This window comes from Mastigoproctus giganteus, chromosome 9 (assembly GCF_048544385.1).
Source record: "Mastigoproctus giganteus isolate SK-2022 chromosome 9, ASM4854438v1, whole genome shotgun sequence".
Lineage (NCBI taxonomy): Eukaryota > Metazoa > Arthropoda > Arachnida > Uropygi > Thelyphonidae > Mastigoproctus > Mastigoproctus giganteus.
Window position 1 is genome coordinate 69,106,991 of NC_143583.1, and position 18,421 is coordinate 69,125,411.

Sequence of the window (18,421 nt, forward strand, 5' to 3'; positions counted from 1 at the left end):
GTTGTTTTCTGTATTTATCATGATATTGATGAAGGTATATCAGGCTTAATGTTCAAGTTTGCAGACAATATAAAGGTTGGTAGGGTTGTTAAGGACAGTACACTACTACAACAGGATCTTGAAAAGTTGAGCAGATGAGCTGAGAGGTGCCAACTGAAGTTTAACATTGACAAATGCAAAGTGCTGCATATGGGTAGTGGTAATCCTAGAGTAACATACCAACTATGCAGTACTAGACTCAGGGTGGTGGAGAATGAAAAAGACCTACAGGTAATTGTGCAGTTAAATATAAGTTATCTTAGCACTGCAAACAGGCTGCATGAGTAGCTCATGGGGTCTTGTCAATAATAGATAGGAATTTTGCTAGCAAGGATGAGGAGGTGATCATCCCCTTTTATATGGCAGTCAGGTCACACCTTGAGTATGTGCATACAGGTCTGGAGGCCTCATTTTAAGAAAGATGTAGAGCTGCTAGAACAAGTACAAAGAAGGGAAATGAGATTAGTGAGTGGAACAAAGGGTTGCTGTTACCAAGAAAGGCTTAAGTTCTGCAAATTGAAGAGTCTGAAGACTGGGCACCTGCAAGGTGATCTGATTGAGGTGTATAAGGTTTTGAATGGTTTGAGTAAGCTCAATGCTGATGGGATTCTTCCTCTTGCTCAGATTCTGCACCTGAGAGGGGGTAAATTCAAATTGATGAAAGACAGTTGTAGAATAGATGTCAGAAATATGCCTTTAGCCAGCAGTGATTGATTGCTGGAACAAACTTCCATCTGTCATTGTGGAAGTTGACAGCTTAAATACATTCAAGGTTGAACTAGACAAATGTTTGGAGTGAATGGATGGGTGAAACAGGAAGGGTTTTTTTGGCTGATGCTATGTAAGCTTGCTTTCTTGCATTATATGCCTCTACTAATGCTAATGGTTTTTTGGGTAATTTCTATATAAATATATTCAACTGGCTCCTACTTTACTTATTTAGTTGTTTAATTCCATGTATAATCTTTTATCTCCATTTGAGACTGCTGCAAATGCAATGCATATAGACAATTACTAACTTAGTTCCAATTTTTAGTTATTTAGTCGACAATCTAAATTTTCCTTATCTATCTCCCTGAACTTTCATAATTTTTGTTTTTCTGCAATTAATTTTCAAGTCAAATTCTCAAAAAATTTTATTTTTTTTTGCAATAGAGAATTCAGATTCTTGAAGATTTTGCAGGATACTATTTAATAGCACAATATCATCCACATATAATAATGATATAATTTTTATTTTTCCTACCATAAACTTTGTCAGTAACTAACATTCTTTATTAAATGGTTCATGAAAATCATAAAAAAGTGGCAAAAAGGTGCAACCCTGCTTTGCTAAAAGTTTAACCTGAACCATTTTTCAATACTTACTTCAAATTCTCACTGCAGATTTTCCATTTTTAAACAAACTTTTGTATCTCTTAATATATTATCCTTAATGCTATATTTTTATAAAATTTTAAAGAGCAGGTTTCTAGAAACTTTGTCATATGCTTTTTTCCAGATTGACAAATTATAAATAGTTGCTAATTATGTTCCTATAACTTTTTGAAAATTTATCCCAGTGTCAAAATTTGATCCTGACATCCCACTCATTTTCCCTTTTTATGTAGTTTAACCTCCCAAATCTGGAAATCCATTATCTATTCATGTTTAGGAAAATGAGCAGATCCAGAAAACCACTTGAAAATTGGCAAATTTACTTCTTGGAATGGTCACTCACCAAAACAGATCATTACAACTGATTGTAGGTGCCTCCGTAGCCAGGTGAGAAGGAGCAGCAGTGCGTAGCACACACTTCTTGATTAGACCGCGGTTCGAGCCAGTCACCACCAAATACGGAGGATGCGGAAAGGTCAAGGGAATGACCACCGCATATTCCTGGAGCAATATGGCCTTAGTTGCTAATGCTCCTAAAAAACCAAAACAACAACTGATTGTGCAGCATGGAGATATTGCCTAAGCAGTGGCAGACCCACCCCTCCCACAATCAAAATAAAGTGGATGTTTTTAATTGCTGCATAATGATTAAAGCTTGATGATTTCCTTCAGGAAATCATTAAGCTTTAATGTTTTACCTTCAGATATGCTTCCTGACCAGCTTATCTACAACCAATATCAAGATATACCCAACAACACAAAACAGTAAGTCGGATTCAGGCTGCTTAGTAAAAATTGAATATTCTGAACAGTTGGAATTCCTGTTTGTGTAGAGAAAAATCGCAGCACTTTTGAAGGAAACGTCACAACCATGGCTTGATTTGAGTTCTATAATAATACTGTTACCAAATATTTTTAATTCAAATCTGAAACACTTTGATAAGTAGTATTAAAAACTAAAGCAAATAATATTTTATTAAAATTGTCTTTTTCCAAATTTTAATTTTTAACCATATTTGGGAATATATGGTTAATAGGCGAAGCTTAGAGGGGAACAGGTATTCTGTGTGTTATCAGACACTCAGTCTAAAACACTGATGAAACCAATATCTTTCTATCTCAGAAGATTTAGGAGAAGTCTGGTTGGCCTGCCTGCCTCCCTAAAATCCACTCATGCACACCTCAATGGTAAGTGCTGTTACATCACCTAGGTGGCAACGAATGTGTAGAGTGGTTCTCTTCAAGACGCCTGGTCAGCGTGAAGAGAAAAAGACCAAACCCCTCTTATGGCAGTGAGAGGATCAGAGTGAAAGCAGAGGGTGATAAGAATCTCTGGGTACGACCAGGTGCCAAGCACAGAAACTGAACTTGGCCTGTTACAACGTAAGATCGCTCATCAGTGAGGACAGGATATTAGAGCTGGAAAAGGAATTAGAAAACGTGAATTGGAATATCATAGATTTGGCTGAAACAAGAAGAAATGAATCACTTTTAAGCTTATCAAGTGGAAATCTGCTGTACACCAATGGAAACAGTGAAAGGAGTGAAGATGGAGTTGGCTTTCTGGTCCATAAAGATATAAAAAACAACATTTTGGATTTCAAAAGTGCATCACCAAGGGTGTCAAGACTACTACTCAGGATTTCTAAGAACTAAAGGTTATAATGATTTATGCACCAACATTGAGCCATGATGAAGAAGAGGTTGAAGAAATGTACACTGAAATTGAGTCTTCTAGATGAGCAGAAAACCCACTACAATATCATTATGGGGGACTTCAATGCTAAGGTTGGAAAGAGACAAAACAGTACAGAAAGGGGAACTATAGGAAACTTTGGAATTGGTGAAAGACGTGGAATTTGCAGAATCTCGAGGATTGTCAGTAATGAACACTTTTTTCAAGAAAAGGGTGAACAGAAAGTGGACATGGAAGAGCTCAAATGGATTAACAACTAATGAAATCGACTTCATCCTCACTAACAGAAGATATATCATGAATGACGTTACTGTCCTGAACAAGGTAAATGTTGGAAACGATCAGAGAATGGTAAGATGCACACTTAATATAGATGTAAGAAAAGAAAGGGAAAAAACTGACTCGAGTACATAATATGAAGGTCTTTGAGATATAACAGAAGAGGAGAAAAAGCAGTATGTACTGGAACTTAAGAACAAGTTTGAGCTTCTTCTGCAGACGGCTCAGAACCAAGATATCGAAGAGGAATATTACAACTTTCTGAAAGTGATAAAGCCCAAGAAATCTATAGGTAAAAAGAAATCCAAAGAAGAAAAAATTAGTCAAGAAACACTTGTCATGATGTCATGTCACTTGTCATCACTTAGCAAAGCCATTAGAAAGAGACTCAGAGAGAATATAAGAAGATTTAACACAAGAAAAGTAGGACAAGTATTAAGGGAAAACAAAGGACTTAAATCAGCAGCCATGAGCAGTAATACAGGAAGACAAATAATAGTGAAACTTAAGAATAGCGATGGTATACTTATCAATAGCAGAGAAGGCATAATTCAAATAGCAGAAGACTACTATAGAGAATTATACAAGGAGCGAGGGAATGATGCTAGCAGTGGGGAAGATGGATCGCAAATTAGTAACACATATGATATACCCAATATCCTTCCTGATGAGGTAGAACATGCATTGAAGAAAATGAAGAATCAGAAAGTCCCAGGGGAAGATGAAGTTACTGTAGAGTTGTTAAAATTGGGAGGAAGAGACATGGCACAAAAATTGGCAAGACTCTTCACAAAATGCATTAGAAAAGGTGTGATGCCTAAGGAGTGAAGCCGACCGGGCTAGCCGGGTGGGTAAAGTGCTGCCCGGCTACCCAAAGGTCAGTGGCATAGTGGCAAAGTATTTAGGTTCAGGCGCCACCGGTGGTTTCCCACATCTGCACCATATGTACTCTGTGATGAAATGCAGAACTACTGCACAGCCAGAAAAAAAGTGTAATGTCTGGTTAATGTAGTATTGTGCTTTATTCTGTTGTTGTGTCTGGCTGCTTGGCCGCGGGGCCCCTACTGGGACTCCACGTTGCCCGCCACAACCACTGGGAGGTGAGCCAGGCTGTCCATTATACTCTGGCTGCCTCTGCCAGGGTTGCCTAAGCTACCTGACAGAAGCCATAAAAAAAAAAAAAAAAAAAAAAAAAAAAAATTATAATAAAAAAAAAAAAAAAAAAATTATAATAAAATAAAAAAATAAAAAAGAGTGAAAATAAAAAAAAGTTGAGGCTGTAAAAAAAAAAAATAATAAAATAAAATAAATAAATAAAAATAAATAAAATAAAAAGATACGAGAGCATATGGGGGGAGGGGGGGGGAGTAAGAGAAGAAGAAGAGGTCAAAAGTGGGGAACAGTAGTTGGAGTGGACCAAAGAGGGAAGGCAGTCCACTATAAGGAAGAGGATGGAGAAGGGAGTTGAAAATTACAGGAGCAGGTGCTCCTGTGAGTATCCTGCACCCAGGGTAAATTGCATTATCCTATCCCAGTAGGGGATCGCAGGGGTGGCACGTTATTCTGTTCTGCTCTGAGTTCCGCAAGTCTTGCTCTTCTACAATTGAAAACAGCCTGGGCGTAGCGTGTTAAGGCTAGGTATGTGGCCTCTTCTTGAAGTAAAGTTGACTCCTGATTGCGGGGGTTTCCTTGAATCTCTGTGAGGAATTGAAGTCTGGCGTTGTCGTAAGTGAGACACTCGTACATAAGGTGTTCCCAGGACTCCACTTCACCACAGTGGCAATATGGGTTATTTTCTATTCCCATGGCTGTTAATTTTTGCTGGAACGGTCCATGGCCTATAAGCAGGAAGGTGACTTGCAATCCAGGCGAGTACCAGGGAGGAAGCTTTGGGGAAGTCAGACTAATTGAGGGAATAAACCTTTTAGTGATTGCTCCTTTAGGCATTGTGTCCCATGTTTCTTGCCAGAGGTTTTGTAGGTGGTCTGCAATTTTTCTTCTTTCCTTCTTAGGGTCATTTGCATGGTTCAATTGCAGGTTTAACAACTGAGTTGGGATTCCCTTCTTCAGGCGCTGGAAGAGACCCCTCTTGACAACTTCCAGATAGAGAGGTAAGTCATGGGTTCGAATCCCGCCTTGGGCTTGGATCAGAGTAGAAAATGCAAAAACTTTGGGAGATGCATTATGGCCACAGAAGCCAATGCGCCAACAACTAACAAAAAAAATAATAATAAAAATGATAAAAAATAAGGAGTGAAATAATGTAGTCATAGTTTTGCTGCATAAGAAAGGATGCCTGGCATTTGTGGATTATGAAAAGGCATTTGACTCCATACAGCATAAGGCAATGTTTCGGGAACTGGAAAGACAAGGCATAGATACCCCATATATTATGATTCTGAAGAAAATATATGAGAACGCTACCTCCTTTGTTAAACTAGACAAAGACAGTAGTAAATTTAAAATTAAGGAGTTCGACAAGGAGACACAATATCTCCAAAGCTGTTTACTGCTGCCCTTGAGGAAGCTTTCAGAAGATTAGACTGGTCGCAGAAAGGAGTCAATGTGAATGGAGAGTACCTACACCATTTACGATTTGCAGATGACATTGTGGTCATAAGCCATGATCCCAAAGAATTAGAGGAAAATCTTAATCAGTTATGCAGAGTTAGTAAGAATTTTGGACTAAAGATGAACATGGCTAAAACAAAAGTAAGCCACAGAAAGGGATATAATGATTGAAGGTGGAGTCATATACTTATCAGGGACAAGTCATGAGCTGTAATAATGATAAATGGCTGGAAGTCAAGAGAAGAATAAATTTTGGATGGATAGCATTCAGGAAATATAGTCACATACTGAGGAGCAATATCCCAATTTGTCTGAAACGTAAAATAATGAATCAATGTATACTACCCACCATGACTTATGAAAGTGAAACTTGGACCCCTCACCAAAAGAATGGAAGAGAAGCTGAGAACTGCACAGCGAAGAATGGAATGAATTATATTGGGAATCAGACTATTAGATAAGAAGAGAAACATTGATTAGGCAGCAAACTCAAATAAAGGACATTCTTATAAAAACTAAAGAATTAAAATGGTCTTAGGCAGAAAACATAGCTCAAAGACATGATGACAGATGGACTAAGAGAATAACAGAATGGCACCCAAGAGGAGCTAGAAGAAAACCTGGAAGACAACGACAGAGATGGACAGATGATATTCATGAGTTTGTGGGTAGCAAATGGGTGGCCATTGCACAAAACAGAAGGAACTGGAAAGTTGCTGGAGAGGCCTTCATCCTGCAGTGGATTGAAAATGGATGATGATGATTATGATGATGGTGGTTAATAGTCACTTTGGGAAGTGAATAAAACATAGCCCAGTACAAACTTATGAAGAATATTACTAGGAAAATTTTCATATTTGAAAGATGGGGAATTGAACATTAGCTTACAGTTGAAAGGCCATGCATTATTACTACCAAACCAACTGTGATGCTTTCCATACATTAAAATGAAATCTAATAAATTTATTATATGTTTCGACGAATGCATCTCTTTTAAAAGAATATGCAATAATATTCTTTGATAGCCTTAACTTTTAATAGGCTTCCATTTTCCAATAAATAATAAAATTATCATGATGGTTAATATTCCTCAACCAGTGTACACAAACTGTTTATTATTGCAAAATAAAAGAATCAGGTTTTTATGAAACAAAAATAGAGAAGGCATAACAATAAGTGTTCATTTTTGTGCATGCTCATATATAAATATATTTTTTAATCAAATGAATAGACTAATTTAGTAAAGAAAAAGTTCTTATAATATTTACAAGTATTCTTTATCTCTAGTGTAGACAGTGGTGAAACGTTTATCTTTCCACCGGAAGATAGCGGAGTTTGGATGAAAAAGATCACTGACTGACTGAGTCAAACCAGCTGGTTTTTGACCTTCATAGTATTTGGCTATATCAAATTCTGGAACCTAATATAAAAAATAAACAAATAAGTAAAAACACACACACACCATAGGATATTAAAATTAAGATTTAAATTCAATAAATTAAAATTAATTTATGATAGCATGATGAAATTTCTACTCCCCTCAAAAATATTGCATATATGTTTAAAAAAAAATCCAATCTCCAACTGGAAGAATGTAGAGCTGCTGGAATGGGTGCAAAGAAGGGCAATGAGACTGGTGAGGGGAACAAAGGAGTACTCTTACCAAAAAAGGCTTCAGTTTTGTAAATTGCAGTGTTTGCTGACTAGGCTCCTGTAAGGTGATGATCTGATTGAGGTGTTTAAGGGTTTGAATGGATTGAATGAGCTATGCTGATGGGATTCTTCTTCTTTTTCAGACTACATACATGAGGGGACATAAATTCAAATTGAGGAAGGATGTTTGCAGAATAGATGTGAAAAAGTTTGTGGAACTGGTTAGTTTGAATAAATTCAAGGAAGAACTTGAAAAACTATTGGAGGGAATGGACAGGTGATGTGGGAGGGGTTTTTTTTTTTTTTTGCTGGAGCTATACAAGCTTGCTTCTTGCATTATTTATCACTACTAATACTAAAAAAATCAATGAAAGAAAGAATGCTATGGCCAACCACTCAATTTCCAAAAGACACTGCTGCAACCAAAATAATTCCAGGATCATAACTATAGGAAATAATCTCAGGACAAAGCAATTCTTAGAATCATATTATATCCAGTTTACCACAGAATCTGTCATTAACATAAATGGGGTGAATTTTCCATCCCTAGATGTATCTCAATCCCAGGAATCGTATCCGTTCCTCTTCCTACTTTTATCGCTTCCTCTTTTTTACCTGATTATTGTTTTTGCTTATTAGCACAAGAGCAACATGGCTATAATTCACCCAACATTATGATTCTTTCATACACCAGCCTCCTACTGTTATCCCGGATGGAAAATCTCATTCAGAACCATCCTGATTCTGAATGAGAATGTTGTCTCATTCAGAACCAGGATGGTTCTGAATGAGACAACATTAAAGCACTACAAATCACCTCCAGATTTCCAACACTGGCTATGCTACCATTGCCAAGATAAATATTTAAATAAGCAGATCACATCAGAGAACACAGGTCTTGCAATAACCAACATTCCTCTCCTACTTGTTCAAATGTTTATTTCATTTTATAAAATTTTTATAAAATGAAATGAAATAGAAGAAAAATAAAATGAAAAGTTACTAAAAGATAATTCCACTGACTTGTACCACTGGTTCTGATCAATGTCTTTGTGCTGTTATGGATTGGAGAACTGTGTGTTATTGTTTTTCTGTTTGTTTGCTTCAACAGCTTAACTGAAACAGCAACTCTTTTCTATTTCATTGGTATGCACAACTGAAGGCCTACAGAGTTAGGTTAAAATATATTCATTATATATGCAGTGATATATTTAAAAATATTCCTTCTTTATTCCACATTTGGCGTTCACAATAATGAAGGGAAAGGAATTCATGAATGGCTCAACAAGTCAGTGGAATTCTCTTTTAGCAACTTTTCATTTTATTTTCCTTCCATTTCATTTCATTTTATAAAAATGTTTGCACCCTTCAAAAGTATCTACTACAAAAGAAACAAAATAGTCTCGGCCAGCAAGTGGGTACTTTCATCTGTGCTTTCCTAAATATTCTTTCAAAATTAATAGTAGAGTGAAAAATGTATACAACTGTAATTCCTGAATTTTATCACCTCTTGCCTCCATATGTTATATATCTTATTTAATTTTATATTTATAGGCCATTTTATATATTCTGACTTAGGAGAGGACATCATCATTTGCTTATGTTTTCAAGCTTTGATATTTTCAGTTCTTCCCTTTTTTCATGATTCCAAGCATTACTGTCTATTTGGAATAACTTTTTGGATGCTGTTTAGTTTTTAAGGTTGCATCAACATTTTTATTCAAAAAATAAGTGTTTAATGGCACATAGCATACCATTTAGGATATGACATTTATCTTAGTCTGCATACTCTGTGGAAGAATTTGTACACTTAATAAAAATAAATAAATCTAACCATTACCTACAAGTGTCATCTGTATATAAATTTCCTTTCTATTTGCTGTGTTAAATTTCCTCTTTTTTTTTTTTTTTTTGTTACCACTGGGGAGAAACATCTGAGTTAAACATCTGATATACTTTGCTGTACTGAGTAACTGTATTAAACTATGACAGTTAGTCACAGTTCTTTAAACTGTAACTGACAATAACTATCATAATCCACCAAGTTGGTTTTTCTAAAGTTATGTTGTGATATAACTGTTGAGTTCACAGAAGACTGTCTCTTCAATTCATGTTCATTCTAACCCACATTGCTATATTTCTGAACAAACTATTACTCAGAGTTCCTAGTCTATGCTAGCAATTGAGAATTGAAAAAAATTCTGTAATGGTGTGGGCAATATTTTCTGTTGTGAACTGAATCTCATAAGGCAAATTGATTTTCTTTCCATTGTGACTGATTACAGTTAGCATCAGATGATGTACAAATGGAAGAGGAAAAAATCTCTCCCTTGACCTGAATGGCCTGTCCAATCAACTGATCTCAATTACATCAAGATTATGAGGACACTTTTGGAGGAAAAGCTAAATGCACATTAATGACCACTGCCTTCATGCTGGGCACTGCACAACTAATGGAAAAAAGAGAATGGGTCCAAATCAAATTAAAAAACCAACTTGTCAAGTGCATTCAATGAAATTTGAAAGACAGTACAGTAAACCAAGTTTTATACCATTCCACCAGGAACTGTCTGTCACTAGCAAGGCATCTGACAAATGCATTATTTTTCTTTTATTTCTCTGAATTTGGAAGTGAGATCATTGCCCCCCCCCATGTAAATACCATATCTCCACCAAATTTCAATAAATGATCACAGTATTTTAGGACTAAAAGTAATACTTTTTGGAGGAGTAAAGGCAGTACCCTTGTACCTATGGCACTCTATAATTCAGTCCACTTTTTTTTTTTTTCTTTTTTTTTTGAAAATTTCACTTCAGCATGAAAATCTGCAGTGGGGTATACCAAAAGAATGATTGGTATACCCCACTGCAGATTATTTATGAATATAATGATAATATGAATAAATGATATTATTGATATTAACAGCCCCAAATATGTGCTCATAACTGTAGAAGTGTATGAATTCATGGGCCAATTTGCACATTGTTTGGACTCAAAAAATCTGGAATAACTCACAGGGAAAAACAGTACACTCTCCACTTGAGATCAACCAACTACAGGCTCAAATGAAAAGGACTCCAGTGATTAACAGAAATCAAACACAGACCTCTCCAAACAAATGGCAGGTGGTAATATACTATGCCAACTATGCTACCATGGGGGGGGGGGCAGCCTAGTTGGCACAGTAACAGGGGATTAAAGTTGAAAGTTATTTTTTTTAACAATATCCAAAAAGAGCTTTAATATATGTTACATGAGATTAGTAACTGAAATTCATTTAGAGATGTAAGTGGCAGAGGGTTAAAGGTGCATTTCCATTACATTGTATATTTTTCCAGAAATAACACATGTATTTTTTTTTTTTTCTGTGCAATAATAAAACAACATGTTTGCATCATGCACAAGATGAAGATAATATTTTAAAATAAATGAAATGATCAAAATATCATTTATGGTATCAGAAAAGTAAAAGCCTCCATTTTAAAGAAATGTATATCACATGACTAGAAATTATTTAGCAATTCACGTCCTATTCAATTTTTGAAAAGCACACAACGCTGATATAATTATGAATTCATGGAGCATTTTTTCATGTCAGGTATGCGGGTAATTTTTACTTAAGATTGTAAAATTACATGGAAAAATATTTGAAATGAAAGTACTTCACTTATGTAAAGTTTAGAATATATTTATTACTAAGAGGGTCTAAAAATCACACATTTTGTGGATATTTTCTCCTCCACTTCTTTAGTAATTGTTATCTTGTTGTTACACCACAAAAGACCAAACTGACAAATTGTCAGTTTGGTCTTTTGTTTTTGCAATGCCATAACAACAAGACTATAATCACTAAAGAGGTGGAGGAGAAAATATCTACAAAATGTAAGATATGATTTTTAGACTATTAGTAATAAATAGATTCTAACTTCACATAGGTACAACATGCAATTCAAACATTATGTTGGATGGAATGTTTTGCAAAACAATTAGAAACCAATTTTTTAATAACTTAAACTAAATAACATGCAGAAATATCTTTCTAATAAATGAAAAATGGTATTAAAAATATTTTTATGACATGCCATGGAACAAAATGACTTTCTTACTACTTAAATTTTGGATGTCTGAAAATTGCTATAAAAGGTGTATACTCAATCCCAAGGCATTTTCCAAAAGTTATCCAAATATATCAGAAAACAAAGAAATGCATGTATATATATTGTGCATGCATAAATATGTAAGCATATATTTGCACACATAAGGAAATTACATTAATGGCTGGATATGAAAAATATTTCATAACTGATGGCAATAAAAAAGCATTCACTGTAAAATAATTAAATGAAACAGGATAAAACTCAAAAAGAAAAAAAATGCATAAAAATTAGCCGCGTCAATTTAATACATATCAGATTAATCTAAAATTTCAAGCCGTTAATAACTTGTAATATTATAAAAATAATGGTCTGATTAAACAAATAATATAGGATTTCAAGATCTAATAATGGCCCAATTAAAGATATATCTCTGAAAAATAAAGATGGGATCTTTTTGTTTTACCTAAGATTTTAAAAGGCTCAGGCCACTTTCTGTTTTACACAAAGTTAATGAATATTACATAATTCATTTATGAAAAGGGTAAAGCATTTCATGCATAGTACAGAATTGGTCCCAATTTTTTCCTAAAGAATTTGTAAACTCACTCATAACAAATCAAATATGCAATGCATGGTAGGAGTATACAAAAATCAACAGTATAAACACTTTACCTTCATGCAAAATATTTCTTGCTTTTCTTGTGAACAATATTGTTCACAAGAAAAACAAGTAAATTTATTTTACAGGATTATAACTTTATCAGATTAAAACCAAATCACAAAATAGCAACCATTAGTACATTAATTTGGTTAAGAACAACTTCACTCAAATTATTAGGATTATTTGTAATGTTATGCTTTATAGCAGTACTTCCCAACCTTTGGTATGTGTATCAGTGGTAACATGTACACTGCTAAAAAGTTGTATAATAACAAAACCAAAATTAGCATTTAATCTACTACAAAAAAGTTAAATTATGATACAAAAAAAATTGTACTTTTTTAATAGGCAGTAAATTAAAAAAGGTTGGGAACCCTTGCTTTGTAGCAATGGTCACCAATCCTAGGCACACTAGCATCTTTTAAATGACTTTCCTGTTGCCATTGCTATTGATTAATTTTTTATAAATTATTTTTGTTTTAATAATTAAAAGTATCTGTCCAAAAAATTCTAGAAATCTACAAGAAATTGAAGATAGGCATATCTTGTCTTTGGAGATTTTACTAATTAATAATTATAAATTATCAGTTTAAAAGAAACAGTTTACATACTGTTTTCTAATAATGTTTGATTATTAGGTTTTCACATTGAAAAGCTGACTTACTTACAGGTACTAAACAAGTAAGGCTTCTTTTTTGATGCTTATTGCCTTTTCATCAAATAAAACAGTGGCTACCAGTGTGTACGGGTTAGGGACCACTGCTTTACAAACAAAGTGAAACTGCATAGGTAAGGTTGACATACTTTCATAGGCTTGTAAAGAGATGCTTATTAATTTTTTTAAATTTGCACATCAACCCATTACAGACGGTATTAAATATTTAGTTAGTAAAACAACACAAGCATGCTTACTGTACGTGAGAAGACTTTTCCTTCATGACAACATATCTACAGGAAAAATAAATATGCTTAGAAATTTATTTCAACTTCAGGCAATAACAAAATAAAAAAAATTATTCAATATGCAAAATAAGTAATGAATAATTTTAATATTGTATTATAGCAACTTCCTGAAAAAAAATGTAAATTTATATTAGATAAACTAAATGCTGATTTTTCTCTTACTGCCCATACTTGTTGTTGTAGTGGGATTTATTGGCACAAGAGCTACTATGGCCAAATTGCACCTGTTACTTTCAAAAATTCATCAAGACATTATAGATGGGTCTAGAGGTGGTTGTATACATTGATCATTTTTAGATAAATAAACAATTCTGATAAATTGGCATCATCTCCAAGTATATGTCTTAGTTGCAGTGCTTTTTGTGAATTTAGTAGAGATCTGAAACATGCAAATCTAGCTGAATGGTAATGTGGACACTCAATGATAATATGCTTCACGGTAAGTATGGTACTACAATGCGAGCAAAGTGGAGGATCTTCACCTAGCAGTAAAAATAGGTGTGTTAGATGTGTATGGCCAATTCATGCTCTTGCAAGCATAACCTCTTCCTGCCTGTTTAATCGCGAACTGGATCTCCATAGTTGTGGATTCTGTTTTATTTGAAGGAGCTTGTTACCTGTTTGGCCACATTTCAGACCATATCTCAGTACATATCTGCCGTATGATTGATTTGTAGTCAGAATATGGAACTGGGATGTAATTGAAGCAAGTACAGTGTTTTGCTGCTTCATCTGCATGCTCGTTTCCTGGAATTCCAACATGGCTGGGTATCCAAGCAAAAGATGACAGTTTGCTTATTTTCACTGAGGTGATATAACTGAAATCTTATTTGTGGGATAAGTGGATGGAAATTTTTTTATTTATTCCATAGGGCATTCACAGCACTTAAAGAGTCTGTGTATATTATGATTTGGGTGTTTAGAGGATCGTTAAGCACATTTAAAGCCATTTTGATTGCATACAGTTCAGCAGTAAAAACACTGCATTCAAGTGGTAACTGGACAGAAACAGTGGACTGATTACTCTAGCTCCTATGGATATATCAGTTTTGGAGCCATCTGTATATATTTGGAGACTGCGAGCATTGGCCAATGCATGAGTGGCATGTAACTGTCTAAGATTGTTGTTCGATAGGGAGTGTTTTCTCCACTGAAGAAACTAGTTAGCGCAAAGAGGTGTATACATTGCCTATGGTGCTTGTACTGCATCTGCAGCTTGAGATATATTTCCAAGATAGACACCCAATTCTTCTGTTAACTCTTGTAGCCAGATACCTGCAGGTTTATTTTCATTGGACTTTGTTTCTGTATAAGTTTACCCACTGAGGTTCAAAGAGATATGTCCAGATGAGGTGAGAAGGGAGGCTACGTAGTAGTAGTAGTGGCATGTGATGCAAGAAAGCAAGTGTATGAGCTTATGCAGCATCAGCCAAAAAAAAAAAAAAAAAAAACACACACCATTCCCTCCAAATGCCTGTCCAGTTCCTCCTTAAATTTATTCAACCTATCAACTTCCACAATGACAGATGGAAGTTTGTTCCAGCAATTAACCACCCGCTGGCTAAAGGCAAATTTCCGCACATCTATTCTATATCTGTCTTTTCTTAATTTGAATTTATGCCCCCTTAGGTTCGTAATCTGAACAAGTGGAAGGATCCCATCAGAATTCAGTGTGCTCAACCCATTCAAGGCCTTATACACCTCAATCAGATCACTGCGCAGGTGCCTAGTCTCCAGCCACTGCAATTTGCAGAACTTAAGCCTCTCTTGGTAAGAGGATCCCTTCATTCCCCTCACCAATCTTGTTGCCCTTCTCTGTACACGCTCAAGTAAATCTACATCCTTCCTAAAATGAGGCCTCCAGACATGTACGCTTCCTGTAGCAGTACTCAAGGCGTGGCCTGACCATTGCCTTATACAGAGGGACAATCACATCCTTCTCCCTACTAGCAAAATTCCTATATATCATTGACAAAACCCCATGACCTGCCCTGGCAGCCTGTCTGCATTGCTCAGAAAACTTCATATCTGACTGCACAATTACTCCCAGGTCTTTTTCATTTTCTACCACCTTAAGTGTAGTACCACACAGTTGGTATGTAATTTGGCTGCATAGCTAAGAAGCAATACTTTTCTCCTGAGATTTAGTGGAGGCTCATTGGCATCTATATACAAACTTTGTACTGCTGCCCATACTTGTTTTGAACATTGTATATATATATATATACTGTATAGATGTAAGCATGGTAAAATTTATGTAGAGTAAGGCAATTTAAACAGTACACTGTATCTCAGCTATTTGACAACATGATTTTAGTTGTACATTTCCAATGTGATTTAGATTTTAAAAATGATATGATATTCCAAAATCCCTCCTAGATTGTGGAAGCTGTTCAAGAAGATAAGCGTCTACTCAGAAATTCTATTATTACTTAGAAAGTCCTAAGTTAATTACTTACTATATGCGTCACATGCTGTTGCTGTTGTTGTTTGGTTTTTAGGAGCATTAGCAACTAAGGCCATATTGCTCCGGGGATCTGTGGTGGTCATTTCTTGACCTTCCGCATTCCTCCATATTTGGTGGTCATGGGCTAGAACCCTGTCTAATCAAGAAGCAGGGGCAGCAGTGCGTAGCACTGCCACCTGGCTACGGAGACACACCGTCATATGCAGGAAAGTGAAGAAAACAACAGAAGAGACTACTTTAATACCACTCAAGAATTATTCTTAGTTTATTTCTTAAAAACTAACTAATCTATGACCTTTCTAGATTTACTAAGCAGAATCACAAGCACACAAGATTTATAGGGATAGTTAAAAAAAAAAAAAATACACCACTATACCATGTGCCTAAAAAAGAATCATTACACTTCAAAATTAATGGTATCAATATTATCATGTTAAGAGTTTGTAGTTGCAGTAGAGCAGCACACACAACTCTCAAATCTTTATTGGAGGATTCTGTCAATAATATAGGAAATTGTGGCAGAGACAAAGAGGCATTTATTCCATTGTCTAAAGCAAAGCCTGACCTTGAATATCATAGGTGGGTTGGAAACTGCATTTTATAAGAATACTAAACATGCTCAAAAGATTAAAACCAAGAGTAAAATAAAGACAATATTAGTTATGGCTTCTGCAGAGGGACATACTTACAGGGGAGGGAACGATGGAGAAAAAGCATTGTTCTTGAATCATTTATCAACACCAATATTAAACTTCTGCATAAGTGCTCTTCATTACTCAAAGGACATTAATATGTTAGCCGGACTCGTAGGAGCTGGCACACATTTAGGGGCAACTTTTTCCACAGTATGAGTAATTATTTCAGCTCGTTAAGACTAGTGGTAAAATATACATCCCATGCTTTACATGGGGAAAAGAACCATGAAATGAAGTCCACCATTCCAAAACCATCTACTAGGAAATAGTTCATATCATATTATTCATTGACTTTCAGAGCAGAACTCTGAAGTCAGTCAGTAATAATTGCTACTTGTAAATAAATTGAATGCTATTAGCTCGTATGCTATTAACTTACATATTATATAAATTACAGGGTAATTTTAAAATAACTTCCAGGATTTGAGACTTTATATTCCAATATTAGGCATGCATTAAAGATCTCAGACATTAGATCTGCAAAATTGTATAATTCAAGTTTGTGCCACCATGTACAGGATGACTATCATTAGCACAAATACACACGAATATAACCTTTTCTACTTCCTGTTGCTAATGCAGTGAATTTGATCCAAGATACCAACCTGTAGTGCTGCACTACCATAATGCTACAAGATCCTTGTGCCATTAATTCCTCAAAAGAGCATGGATCAAGAATGAAATGAGCAGTGAATCCACAGAAATCTCATTTTCGTGTCATGAAGAAGAGCATGACGAGTGGAATATGGGTTTGATTCATGTGACATAGTGACACGTGCTTTGTTTTTCCTAGAGGATGCTGTTGGGGCATTCCTCATAATCCTCCAACTTGGCAAAGAAACTAATGCAGTCATAACTGCATGTTATAATCACCTGCTCAAAACTTACAGATATCATAAGGACCCACCAAGTGTTTTATGAAGAGCCTACTGGAGTGCAGCATTCACATTACATAGAGAAATGGTTGAACCTCTGTGACAGCTAAGCAATACCAGGTGGTAGATGAATCACACTGCCTAGTGCAACATCACCCCTTTGCTTAATGGAGGCTTGAAGTAGCAAAAACCACATTTGGCCTCCAACGCCTTAGCCCATCTCTTCTATCATAGAGCGAGAGTCCTGTCTTTTTGTTTTATGATGGACATCTTGGAAAGAGCTAATAATCCAATCTGGAAAACAGGGTCCCAAAAACTTAGCCATGAGATTAGCCAATCAGTGAAAGGCAAAGCCATAAACCACAAGTTCTTCTGTATATTTTTAAAGGATTTCAATAAAGTAAAGAATATCCAATAGAAAAATGAAGATTTATAGATGAAAAATTATGGTAACATTCTTAGGGGTGGGAAAACTCTACATGAAAAGGCTTTTAGATTTCTTTAAAAGTTTGGCAGTCTGATTTCTCCACTGCTGAGGAGCACGATGTACCTTTCATTCCTTACAAAGAGAGAGATTTTGCATGCATTACATTTATACAACAACCTCTAAATTTCTATTCTGTATACACCTGGAAAAATCAATGATCAGTCAATACTTAGAAAATATATTAGTACAGTAATAAGATACATTTTATACAAAAATATCTTGCAAGTCATAACACCTAACCAACATCCTTTTCCATAGGAGTCGTTAACCTCACCATTTGTGGATTTGCAGTTTTCAGATACCTTCAGAAAGATAATTACTGTGAGCAGAACAGATGCAATGAGGCAATACAAGGTCAGCACTATTTAATATGCTTAAGGGATCATCATATTTTGCTTTAAGAATACTAATCACAAGCATTTCAAGTTTCATCTATAATATATCAGAACATTGCATAAATTAGCATGACTTCCATCTATCTGAAAATGCTAAACCAGTCGGCTAACTATGCCTTCTCTATATGATGCTTCTATGGCCATTTTATTTAGGATGGTCAAACT

The 18,421-nt window shown here is 35.3% G+C and overlaps 1 protein-coding gene across 1 annotated transcript in view; it reads right to left on the minus strand.

Moving 5' to 3' along the window:
- LOC150080426 (anoctamin-5-like) overlaps positions 1 to 18,421 on the minus strand; it is a 251,979-nt gene that overhangs the window by 189,449 nt on the left and 44,109 nt on the right. Inside the window, exons 6-7 of the mRNA XM_090381897.1 lie at positions 13,287 to 13,322; positions 7,231 to 7,382 (exon numbers count right to left, since the gene is read on the minus strand). Of these exons, the coding sequence (XP_090238023.1) occupies positions 7,231 to 7,382; positions 13,287 to 13,322 (188 nt within the window). The remainder of the gene's footprint in view (positions 1 to 7,230; positions 7,383 to 13,286; positions 13,323 to 18,421) is intronic.